The following is a 20,628-nucleotide window of genomic DNA, read 5'->3' on the forward strand; positions in this document are numbered from 1 at the left end:
CTAGCTCCACTAGCGGGGAAGCAGTGGCTACATGGACTAGCCACTCCAGTGCACACTCTGGGTGGGGTGGTATAGCCCGTGCTGCTCCTATGGTTGGAGCTAGCTAGATCAACGCTAACGCCAGTATATCTACATACCCTGAGCTGGGGGGACAGGCCTCCTAACTCCAACTCCTTACGGCTTTGCCTTAGGTCAGGAGTCGGCAACCTTTCCTTCCTGGGTAATGACTTGGGTTTCACTGCTCTGGTATCTGAACTAGCTGGATTAAAGCTAGCTCCTGTATGTCTGCACACACTACAGCTGCAACCAGCGACTGCAGTGTAGACACGTACCTTCAGTCACGGCGGGACAAATCTAACTGTATTACCAACAGGCCTGTCCTATCCCCATCTGTGTCGAGAGGAACAGCAGTCTGTGTTCTGTCCTATGAAGATGTCCCTTCGAGAGATCTCCCGTGACTAACACCCCACCTCCTGTTAGCAGTGTTAAAAGCACTCAGTCTCTTAAAGGGGTGAATACAAACATCTGTTCAGAAAGTTTATTTAACTCTAAATGGCAGCAATAGAAAACCTGCTGTAATCAGTAAGATACCAAATGCTCAGTAATGCCGCTTGTTTAAAAATCAAGTTAACCATAAAAAGGTCTGTGGAGCAATCCAGTGCAAAAGAAACCGCCTGCTCTCCAGAGTAGCTGCTGCCAGCTGGCAGTGCCATCCACTGAGCACCCAGGAGCCTCTTGATCCCCTCACCCCCCTCCCAACCCCACCACTGTCCTACATGGAGCTGAGCTTGTCCTGGAGCACCAGTCTCATCTGCTCCTCCGTCCCCTGCAGCATCTTCACCTCGATGGTGTGAAATACGTACAGCACCATCGAGAGCAGCAGCACCACCGTGGCCAGCAAACTCAGCAGGGAGAAGGAGAACTTGGGGAAGGGCTGGGGGGAGTCCCAGCCCATCAGGGAGCTCAGGCCCATGGCCGCCTGCAGGAACAGCAGGAGCAGGGCCAGGATGGCCATGCGGCCATTGGAGTAGCGCTGGCGCTCGGCGGTGTGCAGCCCCACCCGCACCTCTGTCCGGGCCTCATTCACCACGTCCACCAGCTCCGGCTCTGCAAGAGAAAACGGGGGCTTAGCCGCTGTGTGGGACGGCTCCTCCCAGCCAGCCAGGCTGCCTCAGATACAGCCCCAGCCTCCCCGGGGCTCACGGTGTCTTACCCGCCAGAGAGATGCACTGTGCCGATAAGGCAATCAGTGGGACTGCTAAGGCCTTGTCTATGAAGGGTGTGGGGGGGTTTAATTTGCATTGAGTTTTTGCACGCTAACTGGTGCCTGCTGTCAATGCGGTACCCAGTGTAAGCTATTTTCTGCTTCAGGTCAGAGCTTTGTGCAGAATAAGTGCTGGGCATTCTGAGCAGGTATCCCACAGTGCTTTGCTTCACTGCTAGGCTCTATGCATTCTGGGTCTTTTTCTCGCCATGCGATGTGAGATCCCTAGCGCCAGCTGGACGGAAACGATCGGGCTCTGGGATCAAACCCAGTTGTTCCCTTGACTGCTGTCTTGGGGTTTGCAAACGGCCTGCACAGTCCATCTGCTACTGTGGCCTCGTTCCTGCAGAGCCTGGAAGAAGGAGCCCTGAAGTGGCTGCGGTCAGAGGCCTACCTAATGCCTTGGCAGGCTGACCCAGCTGGCAGAGCTCTCTCAAGATCCCAGTGCTCCAGACCCTGGGCTGCCCTCTCTGAGCCAGCTGCGCCCCCATTGGTGAGGTCTGAGCGGCCCAGGCACTCACCGATTGCGCTGCTGCTCGAGCCCTTGGCCGCCTCTCGTGGCTTCACGCACAGCGTAGCCATGATGGCTTCGTGGTCCGAGTAGGGAATGCTCTTGCCGGGGGCGGTGCCCGTGGTGGTCACGAGGCTGTCACACCTCACCGCAAAGTGAGACAGTCCCTAGGGGAAGAGAAGATGGTGGGCGATTCTCCCCACGGCCCCTCCTCAGCCTGTCATGGGACGTGGCCCACTTGGTGAAAGTGAAGTGTGCTGCTCTCTGGCCTAGAGGCTGAAGTGGAAGCTGGGAGGCCGAGTGCCCTTGCTCTAACCACACAGAAACATCTCGAGATGGGGAGTTTTTACTGGCAATATTTCCCCACTGTCCAGAGGGCTGACAGAGCTGAGCTCCACCCTCAAGTTACAGACTGAGCAGCAATGTCGCCCAAGGCCATACAGCGAGCAAGTGGCAGGAGCTGGGGTTATAACTAAGGCCTTCCTGCGTCCCAGGCCTGCATTCAGTCCACAGTGCCCACCTGCTCAGATCTGAAAAGCAGGAAGACTCCCACAGTGCAAGGGCTATGGATTTTGGCTGAGGGACTTCAAAACCAGCAAGATCTACTATATAATATGGGAGGCAGTGCTGCCTAGTGGACAGAGGGTCTATTCCCAGCTCTGCCCTTGGCCTGCTCAGTGACCTCGGGCAAATCATCACCTCATGCCTCTGTTTCCCCATCTGTAAAATGGGGCCAGTGCTATTGACTTCATTGGTAAAAGCGCTTTGAGGTCTACGGATGATAAGACCTTGGTGGTAGTAACTGCGTAACAACAGTGTGCTCTACCAACGCAAAGCAGCATTTGAGCCCAACAGCCCCTGATGCTCGGGTACGTAACAGGCACAGATCTGCTCTGGAAAGGCTGCTGCCTCTGGGGCCAGAGGCTGAAGCAGCCAGGACAACAGCCTGGAGAACAGAGTGTGAGTGTGGGACAGACCAGACCCAGACAGGCCTCTTCTGCCTCTCCTGTCTGGCTCGCAGTGTTGGGAGGCGGGAGGCAATGCAGCCTGCTGGGCAGTTCCTGGCGCCAGGACACAGCCCGGGGCCCTGTTCCCAGCTCGGCCCTGGACGCAGCCTGTGGCCTTGGGCAGGTCACCTCCCGTCTCTGTCCCACGTACCTTGTAGAGAATGTAGTCGATGCGGATTCCCAGTGGGAAGGGCTGCAGCTCCTCCTTGTTGATGAAACAGTTGGCTGGGACCAGGGTGCAACCGTCCTCACAGCCCTGGGAGCCAATGCAAGGTCAGTTGGTGCCCCCCCTGACGGACCAGACCCTGCTCTTCTCCCACAAGGGGTGGGGAGGAGAGCCAGTGGCCCGCTGAGGGGCAGGGGCTCTGGACTCTTACAGGGACTGCAGCCTGGCTGGTGGCTGGGAGGGCAGGTGGAGGGGCTAGGGGACAGCTGGTCAGGGAGGGAGTTTGGGGGCACTCAGGGTGCAAAGGAAGGTCAGCAGGTGGGAGGGGAGCCCAGCTTCTGGGTTCACCGGCTGCAGGTATTTACTGTCTGTGCCTCCTGCCACGGCAGCCAGTCCTGCATGTCTGCCGATCTCCCTCGCAGCAGCTCCTCCCTGCCCAGGCCCTACAGGGAAGCCCTTACCTCGAACCTCTCTGTGTCGGGGAAGGAGTCCCGCAGCCCTGTCCAGCCTCGTAGCAGCCGGATCCCCACGTCCCCAGGGTGCATGTTCAAATCCCCACCGAGCAGCACCACGTCTGCTCCCTTCGAGGTGTGCCTGAGGGGATGGGGCAGAGTCACTCGGAGTGGCCAGAGCGTGAGCTAGCCCCCCCGTCACGCTCACTATGGCACCCCCTGCTGAGAAAGCCAGGGACTAGAGTAGCTGGGGGCTTTTTCCACAGCTGATGTACCCACAGCATTTTCTACAGCACCCCCTGCGGGGAGTAGCCGGGTCTGGAGCAGTTCCGAGCTCCTCTGCTAACACCCCTTCGTTTTCTAGATGAGACGAGACACCGGGGTACAAACAAGGTCCCATTGGCGACAAGCCCGCAGGGAGTGTCTCTGCTTTACTCACTGTATGAACTGAGCCAGCTCCCAGGCCTGCACCACTCGATGGGGGAGGTAAGCGTCCTTGTCCCGGCAGTACTCCGCATGGAGCTGGGGGAAGGGAGGACATAGGCAATGAGTCCAGGCGCTTGGGGACAGACACTGGGAACCTAGCTCTCATCCGCCCTATACCAATGCCCGGTGTGCTCCAGGCAGTCTGGCTTTAGATGTCTCAAGGCAAGGAGATGAGGCAAGAGGCACTGGATGGAGAAGGAGAGATGGCTTTTCACCTCCAGGGCTGAATCCAGCCCTGCTGGGTAATGACCGGATATTGCTGGTTAGTGCATCGCACAGGCTCCCATCACACCTGGCACTAACGGAGCCCCTCTCACTGGCAGTCTTTTGTTTCCAAGATCTGTGCCAGCAGGGGATGCCCTGAGCATCCAGACTTCTTTCCTGTCCCATGTCAGATCAGCAATGTTGCTGTGTGGGAGGGGTGAATGTCCGGGGGGTGGAGTGGGGGGAAGGGACTATTGGTCTAAAGGGGCTCAGCTGGGGCTAGTGGGGTGAAATTGAGCAAAGGGCAATCAGGAATCCTTTCCTGCTGGTGGAACGGTCTTCCAAGGGAAACAGTGAGAGACCCCATGGCTTGAGACATCTCAAACTAGACTGCACGCTGTTCTTCCAGTGACTCCCAGTCTGTCAGATCCTTGGCCCCCACCCCCACCTTCCCCGCAGTGAGACTCACATGGGTCACATACACGTGGAAGATAATCCCACAGATCTTGATGACGAGGAGCCCCACGGCCTTGCCGCAGAACCAGTCCCCGTGCTGGAGCTGCCGGGACAGGAGAGGAGAGAAGACTGGTTACAATCCGAGCGTCGCTGCAAAGGCCGCCCCCCAGCCTGTGACTTGGCCGTTAGCAGCCCCCGTGGCGGCCGGCCCCCTGCACTCACCATGTAGGGGTAGCCGTTCAGGGAGTACTGGTACAGGAAGGTGTCCAGGATTGGATATCTGGAGAACACGCAGAGCCCACTGCCAATCACCCCACTACGAAAGAGAAACTACAGTCAACATCTTCAGCCAGAGCAGTGCCACCTTGTCACTCTGCCCTGCCCTGCCCTTGGGGGCTACTAGGTGGCATTACTGAGCAAAACTCCTGGAGGAAAGGAGTGGGGATCTAGTAGTTACCGCAGGGGCGAGGTGTCAGGACTCCTGGGTTCTACTCCTGGCTTTGGGAGGGGAGTGAGGCTGGGGTTATATAGCAGTAGAGTGGGGGGTCAGCAGTCTCCCAGACAGATTTAAAAAGGGGTCTTATTAATGAGTTAGGGTAAGCGATCGGCTAGAAAAATGTCGTTGCTATCACATGTGATGTATGTATCTCGTGGGCAGCACCAAGGTGGATACAGATGCTGGAAGTGGTGCAGTTTTTCTATATCACGTAAATGTTTAAACGTTGTTGGGCATTGAGGCTGAACAAAACCCCATCAAATCCCCAAAAGGGCCATAACTCGAAGAAACAGTCTTAAATTTGACCAAAATTGGCAGAAAACGTCTACTACAATTGATCATGCAACTCTGTATGCAAAATAGTGCTGTCTGGGAAATATTTAGCACCAGATGATATATTTGATGCATGTTCCTGAACCTTTTTTGCGTGTGGTTAAAGCAGTAGTCTGTAGTCACGCGACAGCATGAGCCTGTTTGTACCATGTAATGCATCTAAATATTTGTCAGTATTTGTGGAAAGGACTGACTGGAGAAAAGTTTTTGTCGCTGTTTTATAGTTTATGCATATTAGCTGCCGTCTAATGCTTGCTGCACTTGCTACTGATGTTAATGCAGTGTACACCTCAATGAAATACTTTCTGGGTATGTTCTCCACTTTAGGCCAGGTCTAGACTTATGATGAGGCAACCTCCTGCAAAGCACAGTTGATTAAATGGAGGACTCAAAGGGAATTTGACAATGGCTGCCTTGAGATGGGAGACGTATTGTGCAATGAATGTCACGGGTGATGTGGGCAGTGTGATGCAGGAAAGTGGGTTTGAAGACATCCTTGTGGAAGCCATCATCTATGCTGCATCAATCATCTGCCATGCTCTAAGAGGGATGGTATATAACCCTGGCGTTAGAATCCACAAACTTATGAATGAGGCTACACATCTCTGGAAGTGGCTGGCACCTGGCGATCCCATGAACAACGTTCTTCCAGAAGAGGAGAAAAGCCCCATCTTGGAGAAAGCTTGAGCACATGTTGAAGCATTTGAAGATGTGGAGCTGGCCCACAGAAAAAACAGTAGGAAGCACAGAATGCTCTGGCAGAGCACCCAGTCGCTCCACCAGCTCATGGTTACATGTTATCCAAGGAAAAAACTGTTCAGAGACTGTCAGGACCTCAGGGGGTTCTGGGCACGGTCATCTAGCAACCTAATGAGCTTGGCTGGGCCCAATAAACCCTCACTAAGTGACTGTGCTCTCTGATTGGACAGAAGGAACAACAGGTCCCTATTTAAGCCTGGCAGACACAGCAGCACAGCAGATGAGCTTCTTGTTCAGCCCTTGCTTCATCTCATGCCTGTTCCACTTCAGCCCTTGTCCCTGCCTTCCTCTAACTCCTGGCTCTGACCACTGACTTGTCTCCTGATCACGCCTCCAGTTCTGCCCGACCACTAGGCCAGCCTTCTGCTTCGACCACCGAGTCACACCACCTACTCCGCAGTGTGTCTGCTCTGGAGAACTATGTCACGGGATTCTCCCAACTGCTGGTGGATTATGTAGCAGCAAAGAGAGATGATAAAATGTCCACGGAGCTTGAGAGATTGGCAGAGATGATTCTACTTGACTTCCAGTTCGGTCATGTGAATGAGGGAAGATGGGGTTGTATAAAGGTAAAAGAAGACAGACTTGTGGAGGATGAGAAGCCAGATATGTATCATGTCCCAGTTGATAGGGAACACAGTACTGGACTGCCAGACCCTTCAGTGGTGTATGGCATGACATGGCCATCAAGCAATCTCTCAGCAAGGACTCTAGGAAGCATCAGCATCTTTGCCCAAAGGATAAGGCTCTGACCCAGTACTACCTGACTATGCACTTTGAGGCAGCTGAAGCGGTGATGACAAACAAAGGTGTAGAATACAGCCTTCAGCAGTAGATTGCCACAAAGAAGCCACCACAAAGTGCATGGCTGCTGCTGTCCAAGATAGTATAAAAGGCGTGACTGAAAGAATGACCCTGAAACAAGCCCAGACAACAGCCAGCCACTTGTGAATGCTGCAACGGCTACTGTGGCCCCACCTGAAACTGCAGAAAGCTTGTGCATGACCAGAGAGAATGGCACACAAGAAACGAAGCAGTTTGTAACTAGTAGGCTACAAAGGGGGGAGGTAGGCCTCTTTTGATCCCATAAACAGCATAATCGCAAATCATTTGGTAATCACAGTTGAACAAAAGAAGATGCAGACAGCACAAGCAGTTACTGATGGTCAGATATCCAGCAAGCTGATAGTTATTGTCCAGTCCAGAGATGCTGATAGCCAGAGTCTGATGAAGTATGAGCTGGCACCTGCCCCACTTTCCCTCTTCAAACTTGGGATGGATCTCTGAGAAACACCAAAAGAGCAACATACCCTCTTGGCTGGAGAAAAAATCTGTCAATGGTTAAGCCACCTTGTATCACAGGTTGGCTGTACGTTGTGTGACAAGGTACGTCCTTATGGTTGTTCTAAACCTGCTGCCTGTTCATTTAATTGGGTAACCCCTGGTTCTTGTGTTCTGGGAACAGGTAAGTAACACTTCCGTAGTCATCTTCTCCACACCATTCCTAATTTTATAGACCTCTGGCATGTTCCCCCTCAGGTGTCTCTTTTTTCCAAGCTGAACAATCCCAGTTTTTTTTAATCTCTCCTCATATGGAAGCTATTCTATACCTTTAATCATTTTTGTTGCCTTTCTCTGTACCTTTTCCATTTCTAACATATCTTTTTGGAGGGGGGGGTGGCGACCAGAACTGTGTGCAGTATTCAAGGCGTGGTCAGCTGCTGAACAGTATCCATGGCTATTGTTGGTGACAATTACGGAAATGAAGACTCAATCAAATTTGGTGAGAGAGCCCACAGGCACAATGTCCAAATGCAAGAAGTTTGGAACCCCACTGTGCTAGCAGCATTACCAAAGCAACGCCTGACAATGATGCTATATTCAAAGACTAAATCGAACTTGCAAATTCGTGAAGTGGGAGCAGAGACGGTCAACTGGTCATGAAGTATACCTTGCCGGTGTGTGTCACTGCATTGAATGAGCAGTGCGAGTAGTGCCTGGCCATTACAATACTTGAGGCAGATCCCGAGGAAGTGGATTCACAGGTGTTCTTGCACATTGCTCATGCAAAGCAAACACCCAGAGTAAACAGGCTGCTTGGACTCAGATGCGGAAGCTCCATGCCAAAGATAACGCTCTGTTTGTGGGGCAGCAGGTGTTGGCCCAAAGAAGAGCTTCATTCCCCCGCACAGGGAGGCTATGGAGCTGGGAATGGATGTGTGTCTGAGGTGGCCAAACAGTCATGAACTCAGTGGTCGTACCTCTACTTCAGCTATCAGTGACATGGGAAAAAGAGATGGCTGCAGACAGCAGCTGAGAAGGAGTTTAGAGCTTTTCTTCCCACTCCGCGCAGCAGGAGTGTGGAAGTAGGGGAGCTCCAGAATGGCTCTCGCACAGCCATTTGGACACCCCACTCCCCAGGCTCAGGGTGCTGTGTCTATGGCATGCATTGTGCCTGCATGTTCTCAATTCCCCACTCAGATCTTGGGGCTGAGGCAGGGGCCTGCACCGCTGGTGTCTATGCTTCACTCCCCACCCTGAGCTCCCGGCATTCACAAAGCATGTCCCGTCTCAGCTCGCTGGGTCTCAGGGAGGTGGCTGTCATATGGACCAAACATGCCCGCTCTCAGCAGCCCCCTCCTCTGCTTTCTGGGCTCTATGCCTGTCACATGCTTAGGCTCAGCTCCCTTACGGTCACAGTGCTGGTTGCCTGTAGCATGGACCAAATCTACCCGCTCTCTGGGGAGGCAACACTCAGCACTGCCCTCCCTCACTTTGAGATGCCTAGAAAATCGGTCACCCCCCCCCCCCCCAAAAGCCTGAGTTAGGTGGTGAGGCTCCTTCCTCAGTGAAGGGGGAGCGACAGGAATTAAGACTGGGCTTGTTGGACTAGGAGCTAAACTGGGCTGGGGAGGGCTCCTGCACGCCTGCCTGGTGAATCTGTTCCACTTTAACTAAGTATTATCTGGGCCAACAGCTGGGTTAGAATCACTTGTTAGTCCAGTGGTGAGGGATCCCCGTGCTGCCTGATGAGGAGAAGGGCTTTGTTGAGGGTGTGCCCTTGAGCTTGCTGCTGGTCCACTTTATTAATTGGAAGGTCAAGGGTAGCCTCAGGACTCTGCTATAGCCAGTGGTTAAGGGGCAGACCTGGGGTGTTAGAGGCCCTGGTTCCATTCTCCCTGTGCTAGGAAGGGCCTTGGGCCTTTCCTCTGGAAGTGGTTCCACTTGAATTAAATATTAGTTGGGCCACAGGGACCCTCCAATGTGAAAAGCTTGCTATAGGCCAGTGCTGAGGGCACTGCCTTGGGGTGCTGATTTAAGTCCTCTCCCTACCAAAGGCAGAAAGCGATTTGGAGGGGGAGCTCCCTTAGTCTTCCCTCTTGAACAGGTTCCACTTTAATTAAGTATAAGTTCTGCAAAGGCTAGCACTAGAATCACTCTATAGTCTACTGGTTTCAACACTTGCCTGGAATGTAGGAGAACCAGGTTCATGTTCTCCCTCTGCCTGTTAAGAAAAGACTGAAACAGGGGTCTTCTTCCCTCCCAGATGACTGGACCTCATTCCTAAGTTTGTGGAGTCTAACAGCAGGGTTCTATGCTGTCTCTCTTAGAGCATGACTGATGCAGCATAGATGATAGCTTCCACAAGATGGATAATACATTTTAAAAATGCTTAAAATCATAATTCTGTGCAACTGTGAAATTTTAAATCAATCAAAATTGAAAAATATGCTTCACAATAAATATCAACACTACTGGTCGAAAGGATAAACAAACCAACGCTGAATTCTGGCAAATCTAAGTATCCCTTAAGCAGTCTCTTCTGGCAGAGGGAGATGGGACAGTTAGTACAGACACGGGATGGCTTTAAGGCTATTCTATCAACTCTATAAATGTTATGGGAGAGACTCCCAGGGAAAGAGGAATTTACTCATGCAAATCCCCAGGCAGGTAAACAGATCTGGAAAGGCTCAGACCCCCCCCGGGAAATTGCACAGACTGGTTGAAGGCAACAACCAAACAAAGAACCAGGAAGGGCAGAAAGCGGCCAGTCTGACATGGGGTCACTCGACCCAAGAGGGGATGTGTCACTGTGCCCAAGAGGCCCAGATCTGGTGGGGATGCTCTAAGAGACTGTTCCCATCAGGGTGTCCATGTGGAAGGCGAGTGACACTCCACAGCAATTGACTAGCCATTTATTCACACCTCAGTTAATCACGTATGAACCCCTTACAAGCACCCCTTGAATATCAAGCCTGTCCCAGGCTGTATCTGAGGGGGCAGGAGACATGAGGGCTGGGCTAGCACTGGAAGGGATGACCCTGCTTGCCTTTTTCCCTGACAAAGTCCGCTTGAGTGCTCCCGAGAGATGCTGTCTCAGCGAGTCGCTGTCTGCTGCTTCCATCCCTTTGTGCCTGCCCATTTATGGTCATGCCACAGCTGCCTCCGTGGGCGAGCTCCGCCCAGAGAACACCAAGAAACTAGTGTCACTGTCCCAGGCACTGCAAAGACAGCCGGAGAGCGTCACTATTCCCTGCTGGGATCTCAGGGGAGCCGCAAAGAGCCCGTGACAATCTCCGGAGATAGCTTGTGACATCCAGTCAATACCCTGCCCTTGAGTGATGGGGGTGGGGAGAATGTTCACCAGTCACCACCCTAAGGCTCTGTGCCAGAGGAGCAAAGGCCGCTCACCTGCCGTGGTCCCTGGGGTGGGGAGGATTCAGTGCTGGCATAACAGCAGCAAACTTTGTTATGATTAAGAGGCAGCGCTTTCTGCTGAGCAAAAGAAAGGGTGTGTCCCATTTCCAGAGAATCTTTCCTCCCAGCATGCTTCACGGACCACTGCATTCACGGGTCACTAAAATGCAGCTATCTCTGGGGTAGAATGTGGCAGCTGTTTAACAGTGCACCCCATCAGGTTCATGCAGCACCTGACATCTTACAGTGAGCTGTAGCTCCATAAAGCCAACTTGAACCCACACAAACTCCAACTGCTTCCTTCACCCAGAGCTCACACCCCTCGGCATGACGTAGCATTGCCAATCCCACTCCATGAGCTCGGCTTAGCAGCCATGAGCTCTTTAAAAATACCTTCCAGATCATTTTTGTCTCCTGGTGTCGTAGCTGCCAGGGCTGTGTTTACAGACTTTCCTCCGCAGCCATGAGAGACAGAAAGCTCCCATCTTTTCTTTTAAGCTAAGAATCTCAGAGAATCGGGTTAAGGAGCTGGGACTTCAGAAAAACCATCAATGACTGCAAAGCTCCTGGTAAGATCCTGCGAGTTTGCAAAATTGAGGGCTACCTGCTGCCAGAGCCCCTCTGATACACCGATAAGCAGCACCTGGGGACTCCAGCAGCTCCTCTTACCTTTTGAAGTAGTGGGAGTAGGGGTAGCAGGCAGTCAGCTTCTGTTTCAGCTCACAATAGTCCCTCTCGCTCCACACCTGGAGAAGCAGGAGAGAGGCTGAGAACGGCAGGAACTTGAGTCACGGAAGAGGAGCCAGCCCAGCCCCCTCCGCTTCCATGGCCCTCGCCCTCTCCCTCCTTCACCCCCACTCGCCCTCTCCCTCATCACCTCCCACACCCTGACCTCCCTGAGCCCTCACCTCCTGTAAGAGTGCCAGGTCGAACCCCTCCTGGCTAAGCGTGTCGCCAATCAGCCCAATGCGCTCCTGCCGCAGCTTGCTCAAGTAGCGAATCGCCCTGCGGGGAAGAAAGGAGAGGTTGTGACGGGCATCCTTGACAGAGGCTCACCTCCTCCTCCAACTAGCGCAGCTCAGGCCCCTAGTGCCTTGAGCAGTGACAGGGAAAGGCATCTAGGGAGGGGTGCCCATATGCTGGGAGACCCCTGAATGACAAGGATCGCCCTCCAAACACGCAGCTGTCTAGTGCCCCAGCTCTGCCCTGCTTGAGGCAGGGATGCAAAAGGGACAGGAAGTTTCATTCAGCCTCTTGCACGCTCACCTCAGCTTCAAAGCAAGAGAGACTCCTCTAGGGCCAGCCTATGGAGACAGAGGGGCAAGCAGGGTGGTTGCCCTGGGCACCAATTTCTGGCCTATAGGAGGACGCCAAATCGGAGGTTTGGGAGAAGGAGGAGTGCAAGGAGAACCAGGAGCAGACAGATTTAAAATCAGACCGGACACAGGACTAGGAAGGTAGAGAGGAGGGGTGGAGGGGATTTGAATTCAATAGGGCTTCATGGCCCTGGTCACGTCTAATGCCTACGACGCCACAAAGCCATACACAAAATGAGAGCCCTTGCAGGAGACCGTGTTTGCAGGCCTAGCTTCCTGCATGGGTCCTGTAAGGTGCTTTGCATGCGTGCTTGGGAATCGGGGCAGCGCGTACCCAACATACACTAGTGGAGCAAGTTTCCTTGCCCAACCCCAAACCCGCAATGCGCATAGTCCGCCTGCAGGCAAGAGCTGCTGGTGCATGAGACAGGAACAAAAGATCGGCTGTGCCCAGGGAAGGGCTGGCAGGCTGGGCTGAGGAGGCTGGCACAGAGCCAACAGCCATGCTGAGGTTCTCTGTATGGGGGGGAAGAGTGGGGCTTGCTCCAGGAAGGCAGCTCGTTGAAAATGGATGGGGGAGGAGGGACCAAGATGGAGACCCCAGAGTTGAGTAACTCCTGACTGCAGGGTGCAGATCAGCAGCTAAGTTGGGAGCGATGGGTTAACTGAGGCCTTGCTTTGCCTCTGGTGACAGATCCCCCCCTCCCCTCAAGACAGGGGCATCCAGCTTTGTGACGCTTCACTCACACATCCCAGTGGCCTGGTTGTGAACAACGGGCACCAGGTCCCATTCCCAGGTACCTCCTCCTCGGGGAGCCGAGTGAGACTGAAAAGATCCAGAGAACGGCAGCTGCAGGGCGTAGAAGTCTGGAGGGGCTCACGTATGATAAACGACAACGCTGCCACTGCCAGCCTCTCCCACCCCAGGATCTCTATGCGCTTCACAATGGCAGCCCTGCTGGGAGGCGGAGGGACATATCTTAGCGTCCCCACTTTACAGGAACTGAGGCACAGAAAGGTATCAAACTCGCAGCTGGGCTCCTGGCTTGCAAGTCCTCTGCTTTAACCCCTAGATGTGCTGAGATAGCTCAGAGGGACCCCCTGACTGCACGTCATCCCTGTGCTAAGGTATGTCATATGCCTCTCCTGGGTGAACCTGCACCCATTGCCCTGGAGAGCCACCCTCCCCAAGTCTGCTTTGAACTCTGCTCGTCCAATGGAAGAGCAAACAAACGGTGACTTACCAGCAATTGAGGTTGAAGACGCGCAGCTGCAGTGGTGGATCCGTGTCCATCGCAGCCAGCTAGTGGGTCGCCGAGAATTCTTGCCGTTCAAGGAGCAAGGGGCGGAAAACGAGGGGAATCCTGCTCTGATGATGAAGCCAGCGAGAAGGGGGTTGGAGGTGGTTTGAATAAGGGTCCCCCTTCGGTCCCAGGCATCTACAGGTTCTCCATCCCCAAAGTGGAGCTGAGTGAGGAGAGAGGTGTCAGGCTTTGCCAAGTGATAGGGTAACTCAGATAGCTGCATTGACAGGTTAGCTGGAGTGGACAAGGGGGTGGGGCGACTGCTGACATCTCAACACAAACATCTGTGCATAGCTGGCAGATGGGAGGCGACAGTAGCAGAGAAAGGTGCAAAGCTTAGAGGGGTTCAGGAATTAAAGGGACATGCACAGGTTAGACTGGGCACATTTACACTAGCTAAGCCCTTATGGAAACGCTGCATGGCTTCTCTTTTTCAAGGATTTCAACTGAAGCAGGTGAAGAGATGAACCCCCACCCCACCTGCGGCTGCTACCCAGACAGCACAGCGGCCAGGCAAGTACAGGAGAGTCAGGCACTGAAACCGACTAGGCTCCTACCAGGCTGACAGAATCAATCATGAGAAGCTGTCATAAACAGATAGTTAAGGGTTAATGTTTCTTTTACCTGTAAAGGGTTAACAAAGGGAACCACACACCTGACCAGAGGACCAATCAGGAAACAAGATTTTTTTTTAAAAGCTCAGGGAGGGAATGTTTGGGTCTGTGTCTTTTGTCTGTCTCTCGGCTATGAGAGGGATCTTTCTATCTTCAAGCTTCTAATCTTCAGTTTCCAAGTTGTGAGTACAAAGGTAGAAAAACAATAGGCTTTTATTGTTTTTTTGTATTTACATGTGTGTAGTTGCTGGGATGTTTAAATTGTATTTCTTTTTGAATAAGGCTGTTTATTCATATTTTTCTTTTAAGCAATTGACCCTGTATATTGTTATCTTGATACAGAGASCATTTTTATGTCTTTTCTTTCTTTTTATATAAAGCTTTTCTTTTTAAAACCTGTTGGATTTTCTTTTCTAAGTGAGGCTCTAGGGGATAGAAATCCCTGTGCCAGGATTACGGTCTCTCTCAGGGAAAGACTGGGAGGGGGAAAAAGAAGGAGGGGGGAAGGTAAATTGCCCTCTCTGTTTTGTAATTCAAGGAGTTTAAGTACAGTAATCTTCCAGGATAACCCACGGAGGGGAAGCCTGGGGAGGAAGTAAAGAGAAGACAAGGGGAGGGGGGTTATTTCCCTTTGTGGTAAGACTCAGGGCATCTGAGTCTTGGGGTCCCCCAGGGAAGGTTTTGGGGAGACCAGAGTGAGCCAAACACTGGAATTTTTGGCTGGTGGCAGCGCTATCAGATCCAAGCTGGTAATTAAGCTTGGAGGTTTCATGCAGGCACCCACATTTTGGACTCTAAGGTTCAGAATTGGGATTTATGCTTATAATAGAAGCGTATTGGATTTTTGAAACTTTTCCTGTTTTAATCTTCTCAGAGGCAATTTGTAACATAAGGGAGGACTTTGGTTTTTCCCCTGACAATCTCAATTTAATTGTAAATAGGACAGATAGGGTACTTCTACACAGTGATACAAGACCCATGGAAAAGCTGCAGCTGGCCCTGGGCAGATGACTTGGGCTTTTAGAGCTAAAAATTGCAGCATAGGGTACATCTACACAGCTATTACATACCAGCTGGCCAGGGTCAGGTGGCTTAGGCTTGCGGAGCTTGGACTGTGGGGCTAAAAACTGCAGTGATATGTTTGGGCTTGGACTGGAGCCCTAGCTCTGGGACCCCGTGAGAGAGGGAGGTCAGGTTTACAAGGTCTTTAGGTGCCTAAAGTTGCAGATAAGCGCCAAAGTCAGCTAATGTTAATTTGTGCCTAGTACCTTTCATCTGGGGGACCTGAAAGCACTGCACAATTCCTCCTCCTCCTCCATCTACATCTCTGTCACCACCAGGCAGGATTAGCACAACCTGTTCTTTTCAAGGTTCCCCTGGCCTAGACATTCCTGCTGAAAGTTTAGCTAGTGCATCACCCAGCGGCCTGCTTGCTTAGAGGAGCAAGGCGGAAGCAACTCATGACACCTGTGCTCTGCACACCGCTCTGGCACGCAGGTGCCAGTTGGGGCGTCAGTTTCAATCTACAAGGCGCTCTGTGGTTTGGAACCTGACCACAGCCAAGACTCTCTCTGCCCCTAAGCCCTACTGCAACTGCAGGCAGTCCCTACACATGAGCTCCCCCAGGCCCAGAACGCTCTCAAATAGATGGTTCTGTGGCACCGAATCCTGCAACCTGTGCCCAAGTTTGTTCGCCTTTGGAGCGTATTGCCAGGCTCGTCTTTTCAGACAGTGCTAGCTAAGGAGTTGCTTTCTTTTCCATTCCCAGTTGATCCCCAGGTAGGGGGCTGGTTAATTGGGGGAGGCTTAAAATTTCTGCCCATTGAAAGGAAGTGAGACATACCATGGAAATGGGCAAACTATAGATTAGTTAGACAATACACACACGTGTAGGTACAGCACGTGTAAGTGCAAAAACCTTACCTTAATGCAATGTTGAAATTTGCACATTTAAACAAGGGTCATGCAGGGAATGAAAGAGTTAACACGAGCACAGTCACATTCATTCGCTCAACACTGAACATGCTGCATGAATTAAGGGGAGAAACATTAAAAGCCTCAGTATCCATCAAAATGACAAGATACGAACAAGGAGATGGAATTAACCTGGTTCTGAGATCCATACACCGTTTCATTTCCTGAACTGCCAGTGTTTAACTTTGCAAGCTCCACTGTGCATTAATACGGGCATTTGCATGTATCTTCTTTAGTTTAAAGAAAGAACCAACCCGACACGTGGGACGATGGGGTTGCGTAACTGCGTATTGGTACAATTTCAAGGTTTTAACTCAATTATCTGCAGACACTACACTACCGCCCACAGCATTATACAACTGTGCAGTATGCAGGACCCCACTACTTCAACCACAGTAAATACTGTTACTGTGCATGTGCAAGGTGAACGTTTCAACTGCTTGTAAACTCTCAAGGCGATATTCCTCCTTTAAAAGGAACCACAGCTTTAATAGTCTAAAGCGGTGTTTAAAACAGGACCTAAACTATTGCAACAAGTGTGTTGCTTTGCAGTGTGAAACAGCTTCTCTGTTCCTCCCCAGAGGTGGCTGCAGTTCAGTGTCGGTTTGTGAAGCGCCTTGTCTCTCTTTCTACCCTCTCACTGCCCCCAAGCATTTTCAGAGCATTCTAAAAAAACGAATCCTTTGGGCTGGAACTTTCCTAGCACTTGGCCCAAAGGTGACTATTTTCAAAGCAAGTTTAAAGACCATGTGATCTTCAGTAGGCTTGCATGCAAACATGTAACAAACTCATGGCCATTCGGAACATCATGGTAAGGGATGTCTTCTTTAGTGATGTACCCACATTCAGCGGACACAATGTTCAACATGACATTACCTGTCCACACTGACTGCAAAGTCATGAGTAACACGGTGGTAGTTAACACAACATAGTTTTCTAGTGTAGACAAGCCCCTAGATAGACATAACTTCCCCTGACCCACAGGACAGGCCCTCACCACTGCAGATAGGAGATTCTCCATTAGCTATAGGCAGTGGAGGGCTGATGACAGGAGTAGTGGGGGCAAAAGACATATCTGGCTTTAAGACTAAGCTTGATAAGTTTATGGAGGGGATGGTATGATGGAATAGCCTAATTTTGGCAATTAATCAAAGATCAATTGCCAAATTATCAGCAGGTAAGTATGCTCAGTGGTCTGGGATGTTAGATGGGATGGGATCTGAGTTACTACAGAGAATTCTTTCTTGAGTGCTGGCTGGTGAGTCTTGTCCACATGCTCAGGGTTTAACTGACTGCCATATTTGGGGTTGGGAAGGAATTTTCCTCCAGGGCAGACTGGCAGAGGCCCTGGAGGTTTTTTGCCTTCCTCTGCAGCATGGGGCATGGGTCACTTGCTGGAGGATTCTCTGCAGCTTGAGGTCTTCAAACCACAATTTGAGGACTTCAGTAACTCAGACATAGGTTAGGGGTTTGTTATAGAAGTGGATGGGTGAGATTGTATGGCCTGCACTGTGCAGGAGGTCAGTCTAGATGATCATAATGGTCCCTTCAGACCTTAAAGTCTATGAGTCTATGAGACACAGAAGTGATTAGTTCTGACTCCAGCCACCAGCAGGCAGCGATTGCCCCTACCAGTTTGTTACCATAAGAACATAGGAATGGCCCTACTGGGTCAGACCAATGGTTCATCCAGCCCAGTATCCCATCTCTGACAGTGGCCAATGCCAGGTGCCCTGGAGGGAATGAACAGAACAGGGAATCATCAAGTGATCCATCCCCTGTTGCTCATTCCCAGCTTCTGGCAAACAGCGGCTAGGGACACCATCCCTGCCCGTCCTGGCTAATAGCCATTGATGGACCTATCCTCCAGGAACTTATTTAGTTCTTTTTTGAACCCTGTTATAGTCTTGGCCTTCACAACATCCTCTGGCAAAGACTTCCACAGGCTGACTGTGTGTTGTGTGAAGAAATACTTCTTTTTTTTCCTTTTTTTTTTTAATTTTATTGTATCTTAGAGCTGGTTGAATTATCCTTTATGGATACCATTTACTATGAATATAGTCCTGGTTTTGGTCAGTGAATCATTTAACTAACCCAACTCTCTTTTCTTCGACTGTATTTATGAATCATAAGTATTCGTGCTTTGAAGACACCATTTGTGTTCTGCGATTGGCCATCTAAGTCACAACACATCCTGATTAGATCACAAACATTTTCAATAAGAGCATGCCACTCCATCCAGGATGGATTTTTGGGCAATTCATCCTTTGTGCTAACATAAGCAAAACATTTGAATTAATACCTACTGGTCTTCTGACACTCAAATGATGAATTATAATACAGTGGAACCACAGAGTTACGAACACCTCGGAAATGGAGATTGGTTGTAACTCCGAAATGTCTGTAACTCTGAACAAAACGTGCTAGTTGTTCTTTCAAAAGTTTACAACTGATCACTGACTTATACAGTTTTCAAATTTTACTATGCAGAAGAAAAATGCTACTTTCGCTTTTTTAAAGTAGTTTACGTTTAACACAGTACTGTATTGCATTTGCCTTTTGTGTGTGTGTGTGTGGTCTCTGCAGCTGCCTGACTGTGTAATTCCGGTTCCAAATGAGATGTGTGGTTCACTGGTCTGTACATAACTCTGGTGTTCGTAACTCTGAGGTTCTGCTATAATCATTATATATATGACAATAGCAACTTAGTGAAAATCAAGGTCTCAATGTGCTGGGTGTTGTACATACCCCAAATAAGAGATAGTTTACAATCCAAATACCTACACAGCTTACAATCTAAATTCACAAAAGGCGGGAGAAAGGAAGTATCATTATTCCCATTTTACAGAGGACAACTGAGGCACAGAAAGAATAGTTGACTTGCCCAAGGTCACACAGGAAGTGAACTCTAACCTTCTGAATTCCAGTCTGTTGACGTAACCATCCTTTCTCCACATGACTCACGCACTGCACTGAATTAAAATGGGGGCTGTTATTAAAAAGCAAAGATGTGTCTGTGTTCCTATCTGATTGACCATACTATATATTATGAACAACATGAACATATTAAAACAAGACAGAGGGAGATGCCGTGGTTACTGCCCAGCTATAACACACAGTGTCATGCATAGTCATAGAGAGGATATGAAACCCAGCGAAAAATTTTCTTTTTTTTTAAAGTCACGTGAATGCAGTTGACTATGTGATCTAGGGAAGTAAACACTCCAAATGGAGCGAGCTGGAATTATACCTCTCATCTGTGTAGTATTTGGTGTCTGTCTAATGAAGAGTTGAAACAATTACACGTGAGGTACTTCCATAAGGACATCCAGTAGGTAAAAGGGCTTTGCAGAAATTTATTAAGAATCCACCCCCGTGTGAGGAGCAGGGCTGCTTTAAAGCTGCCACAACATGTTCTGTGGAAATATGCAACTGCCAAAAGTCAGCAGGAGAGGAAGAGTATAAATGTCGCAGGCCCGGTCTGCACAGAGGTTGGGTACCAGCGTTAGGGCAAGGGGTGTGATTTCGTGTTTAAAACCAAAAGAGTTAATAAATCAGTCCAAACCCTGGCATGCTTATGGAGGGATAAAGACACCTCGTACTGGGAAAGCTTACTCCCCGTATGCATGGGAGCGCTTACAAAAGGATATTTATATGCTGCTATAGCTGCAGCCATGTTAAGGTGCAGTATTACTTCAGCTCTAACACACACCGAAACTTCGTTCTTGTTAGCCCCTCACGGAACCGAGTCTCGGACTCCTGGTCTGACCCGTGCAGAACTACCATGGTGCCCGCACTCCGGCACCCTTTGCAACAGCGCTCGGACTCATTAATATGCACGTCTCCCGGGGAACGGACGGGTAATTCAAGCTGCTGCGCACCTCCCCCCCGAGCCTAATAGGGGCGCTGGGCCCCATAGCCGGCTCCTGAGGGTTTTCAGAAGTGGGAGGGAAGTCACCCCCCCCAATAATTAAATCTTTCAGGAGCAGGGACAACACGCCTGGCGGTTTGCAGCGATTTACCATTTGCAAACACTAGAGACGCGAAGCGATTAATAAACTCGCTGCACGGGAGGGATCGGGGCGCGGGGGTGGGAGAAGAGAGTAGAGCCCCCCCACCCCCGGCAGGAGAGAGACACACTCAGGGTAGAGCTTGGAAGCCAGCGGACAAAGGAAGCACCCGCGTCTCCCTGCAGCTGTGCCCTGGCGGGAGCCTGGCACTACCGCCAAGGGGGTGCCCGCAGCCCCGCCCCGCCGGGGACACATGGGTGCACCAGTCCCTCCCCCCGGGTCGGTGCTGGAGGGGGTCTCACCTGCTGCGGGCACGGCGCAGCTTCTCGAGCGGCTGAGCTAGAGGCGAGGCGGAGCGCGCGGGGCATGCTGGAGCTTGGAGTCTTTCCGGGCGGCGGCCGCCTGTTGCTGGGAGGAGCAGTGAGAAACTACTAATGGCGCTGCCGGCTGGGCAAGGGAACTACAAGTACCAGGGGGCAGTGCGGCTGCAGGACGCCTGCTGCTCGATCAGCTGGAAGCGAAGCCAGGAGATGAGGGTGGGGACAGGCGGATACACTTTGTGGGGTGTGCATGACTCA

General features: G+C 51.2%; 1 protein-coding gene across 1 annotated transcript; it reads right to left on the reverse strand.

The window, feature by feature from the left end:
* Positions 1 to 524: 524 nt before the first annotated feature.
* On the reverse strand, positions 525 to 20,387 carry SMPD2 (sphingomyelin phosphodiesterase 2). The gene is made up of 11 exons (XM_032789073.2): positions 20,353 to 20,387; positions 13,393 to 13,615; positions 11,741 to 11,837; positions 11,502 to 11,578; positions 4,769 to 4,862; positions 4,560 to 4,649; positions 3,840 to 3,922; positions 3,410 to 3,542; positions 2,934 to 3,038; positions 1,786 to 1,942; positions 525 to 1,107 (listed from the first exon to the last, which is right to left on the reverse strand). Exons 2-11 carry the CDS (start codon positions 13,440 to 13,442, stop codon positions 773 to 775), a joined length of 1,221 nt encoding a protein of 406 aa, XP_032644964.1. The 5' UTR covers positions 13,443 to 13,615; positions 20,353 to 20,387; the 3' UTR covers positions 525 to 772.
* Positions 20,388 to 20,628: the final 241 nt, after the last annotated feature.

Source organism: Chelonoidis abingdonii, chromosome 4 (assembly GCF_003597395.2).
Source record: "Chelonoidis abingdonii isolate Lonesome George chromosome 4, CheloAbing_2.0, whole genome shotgun sequence".
Classification (NCBI taxonomy): Eukaryota; Metazoa; Chordata; order Testudines; family Testudinidae; genus Chelonoidis; species Chelonoidis abingdonii.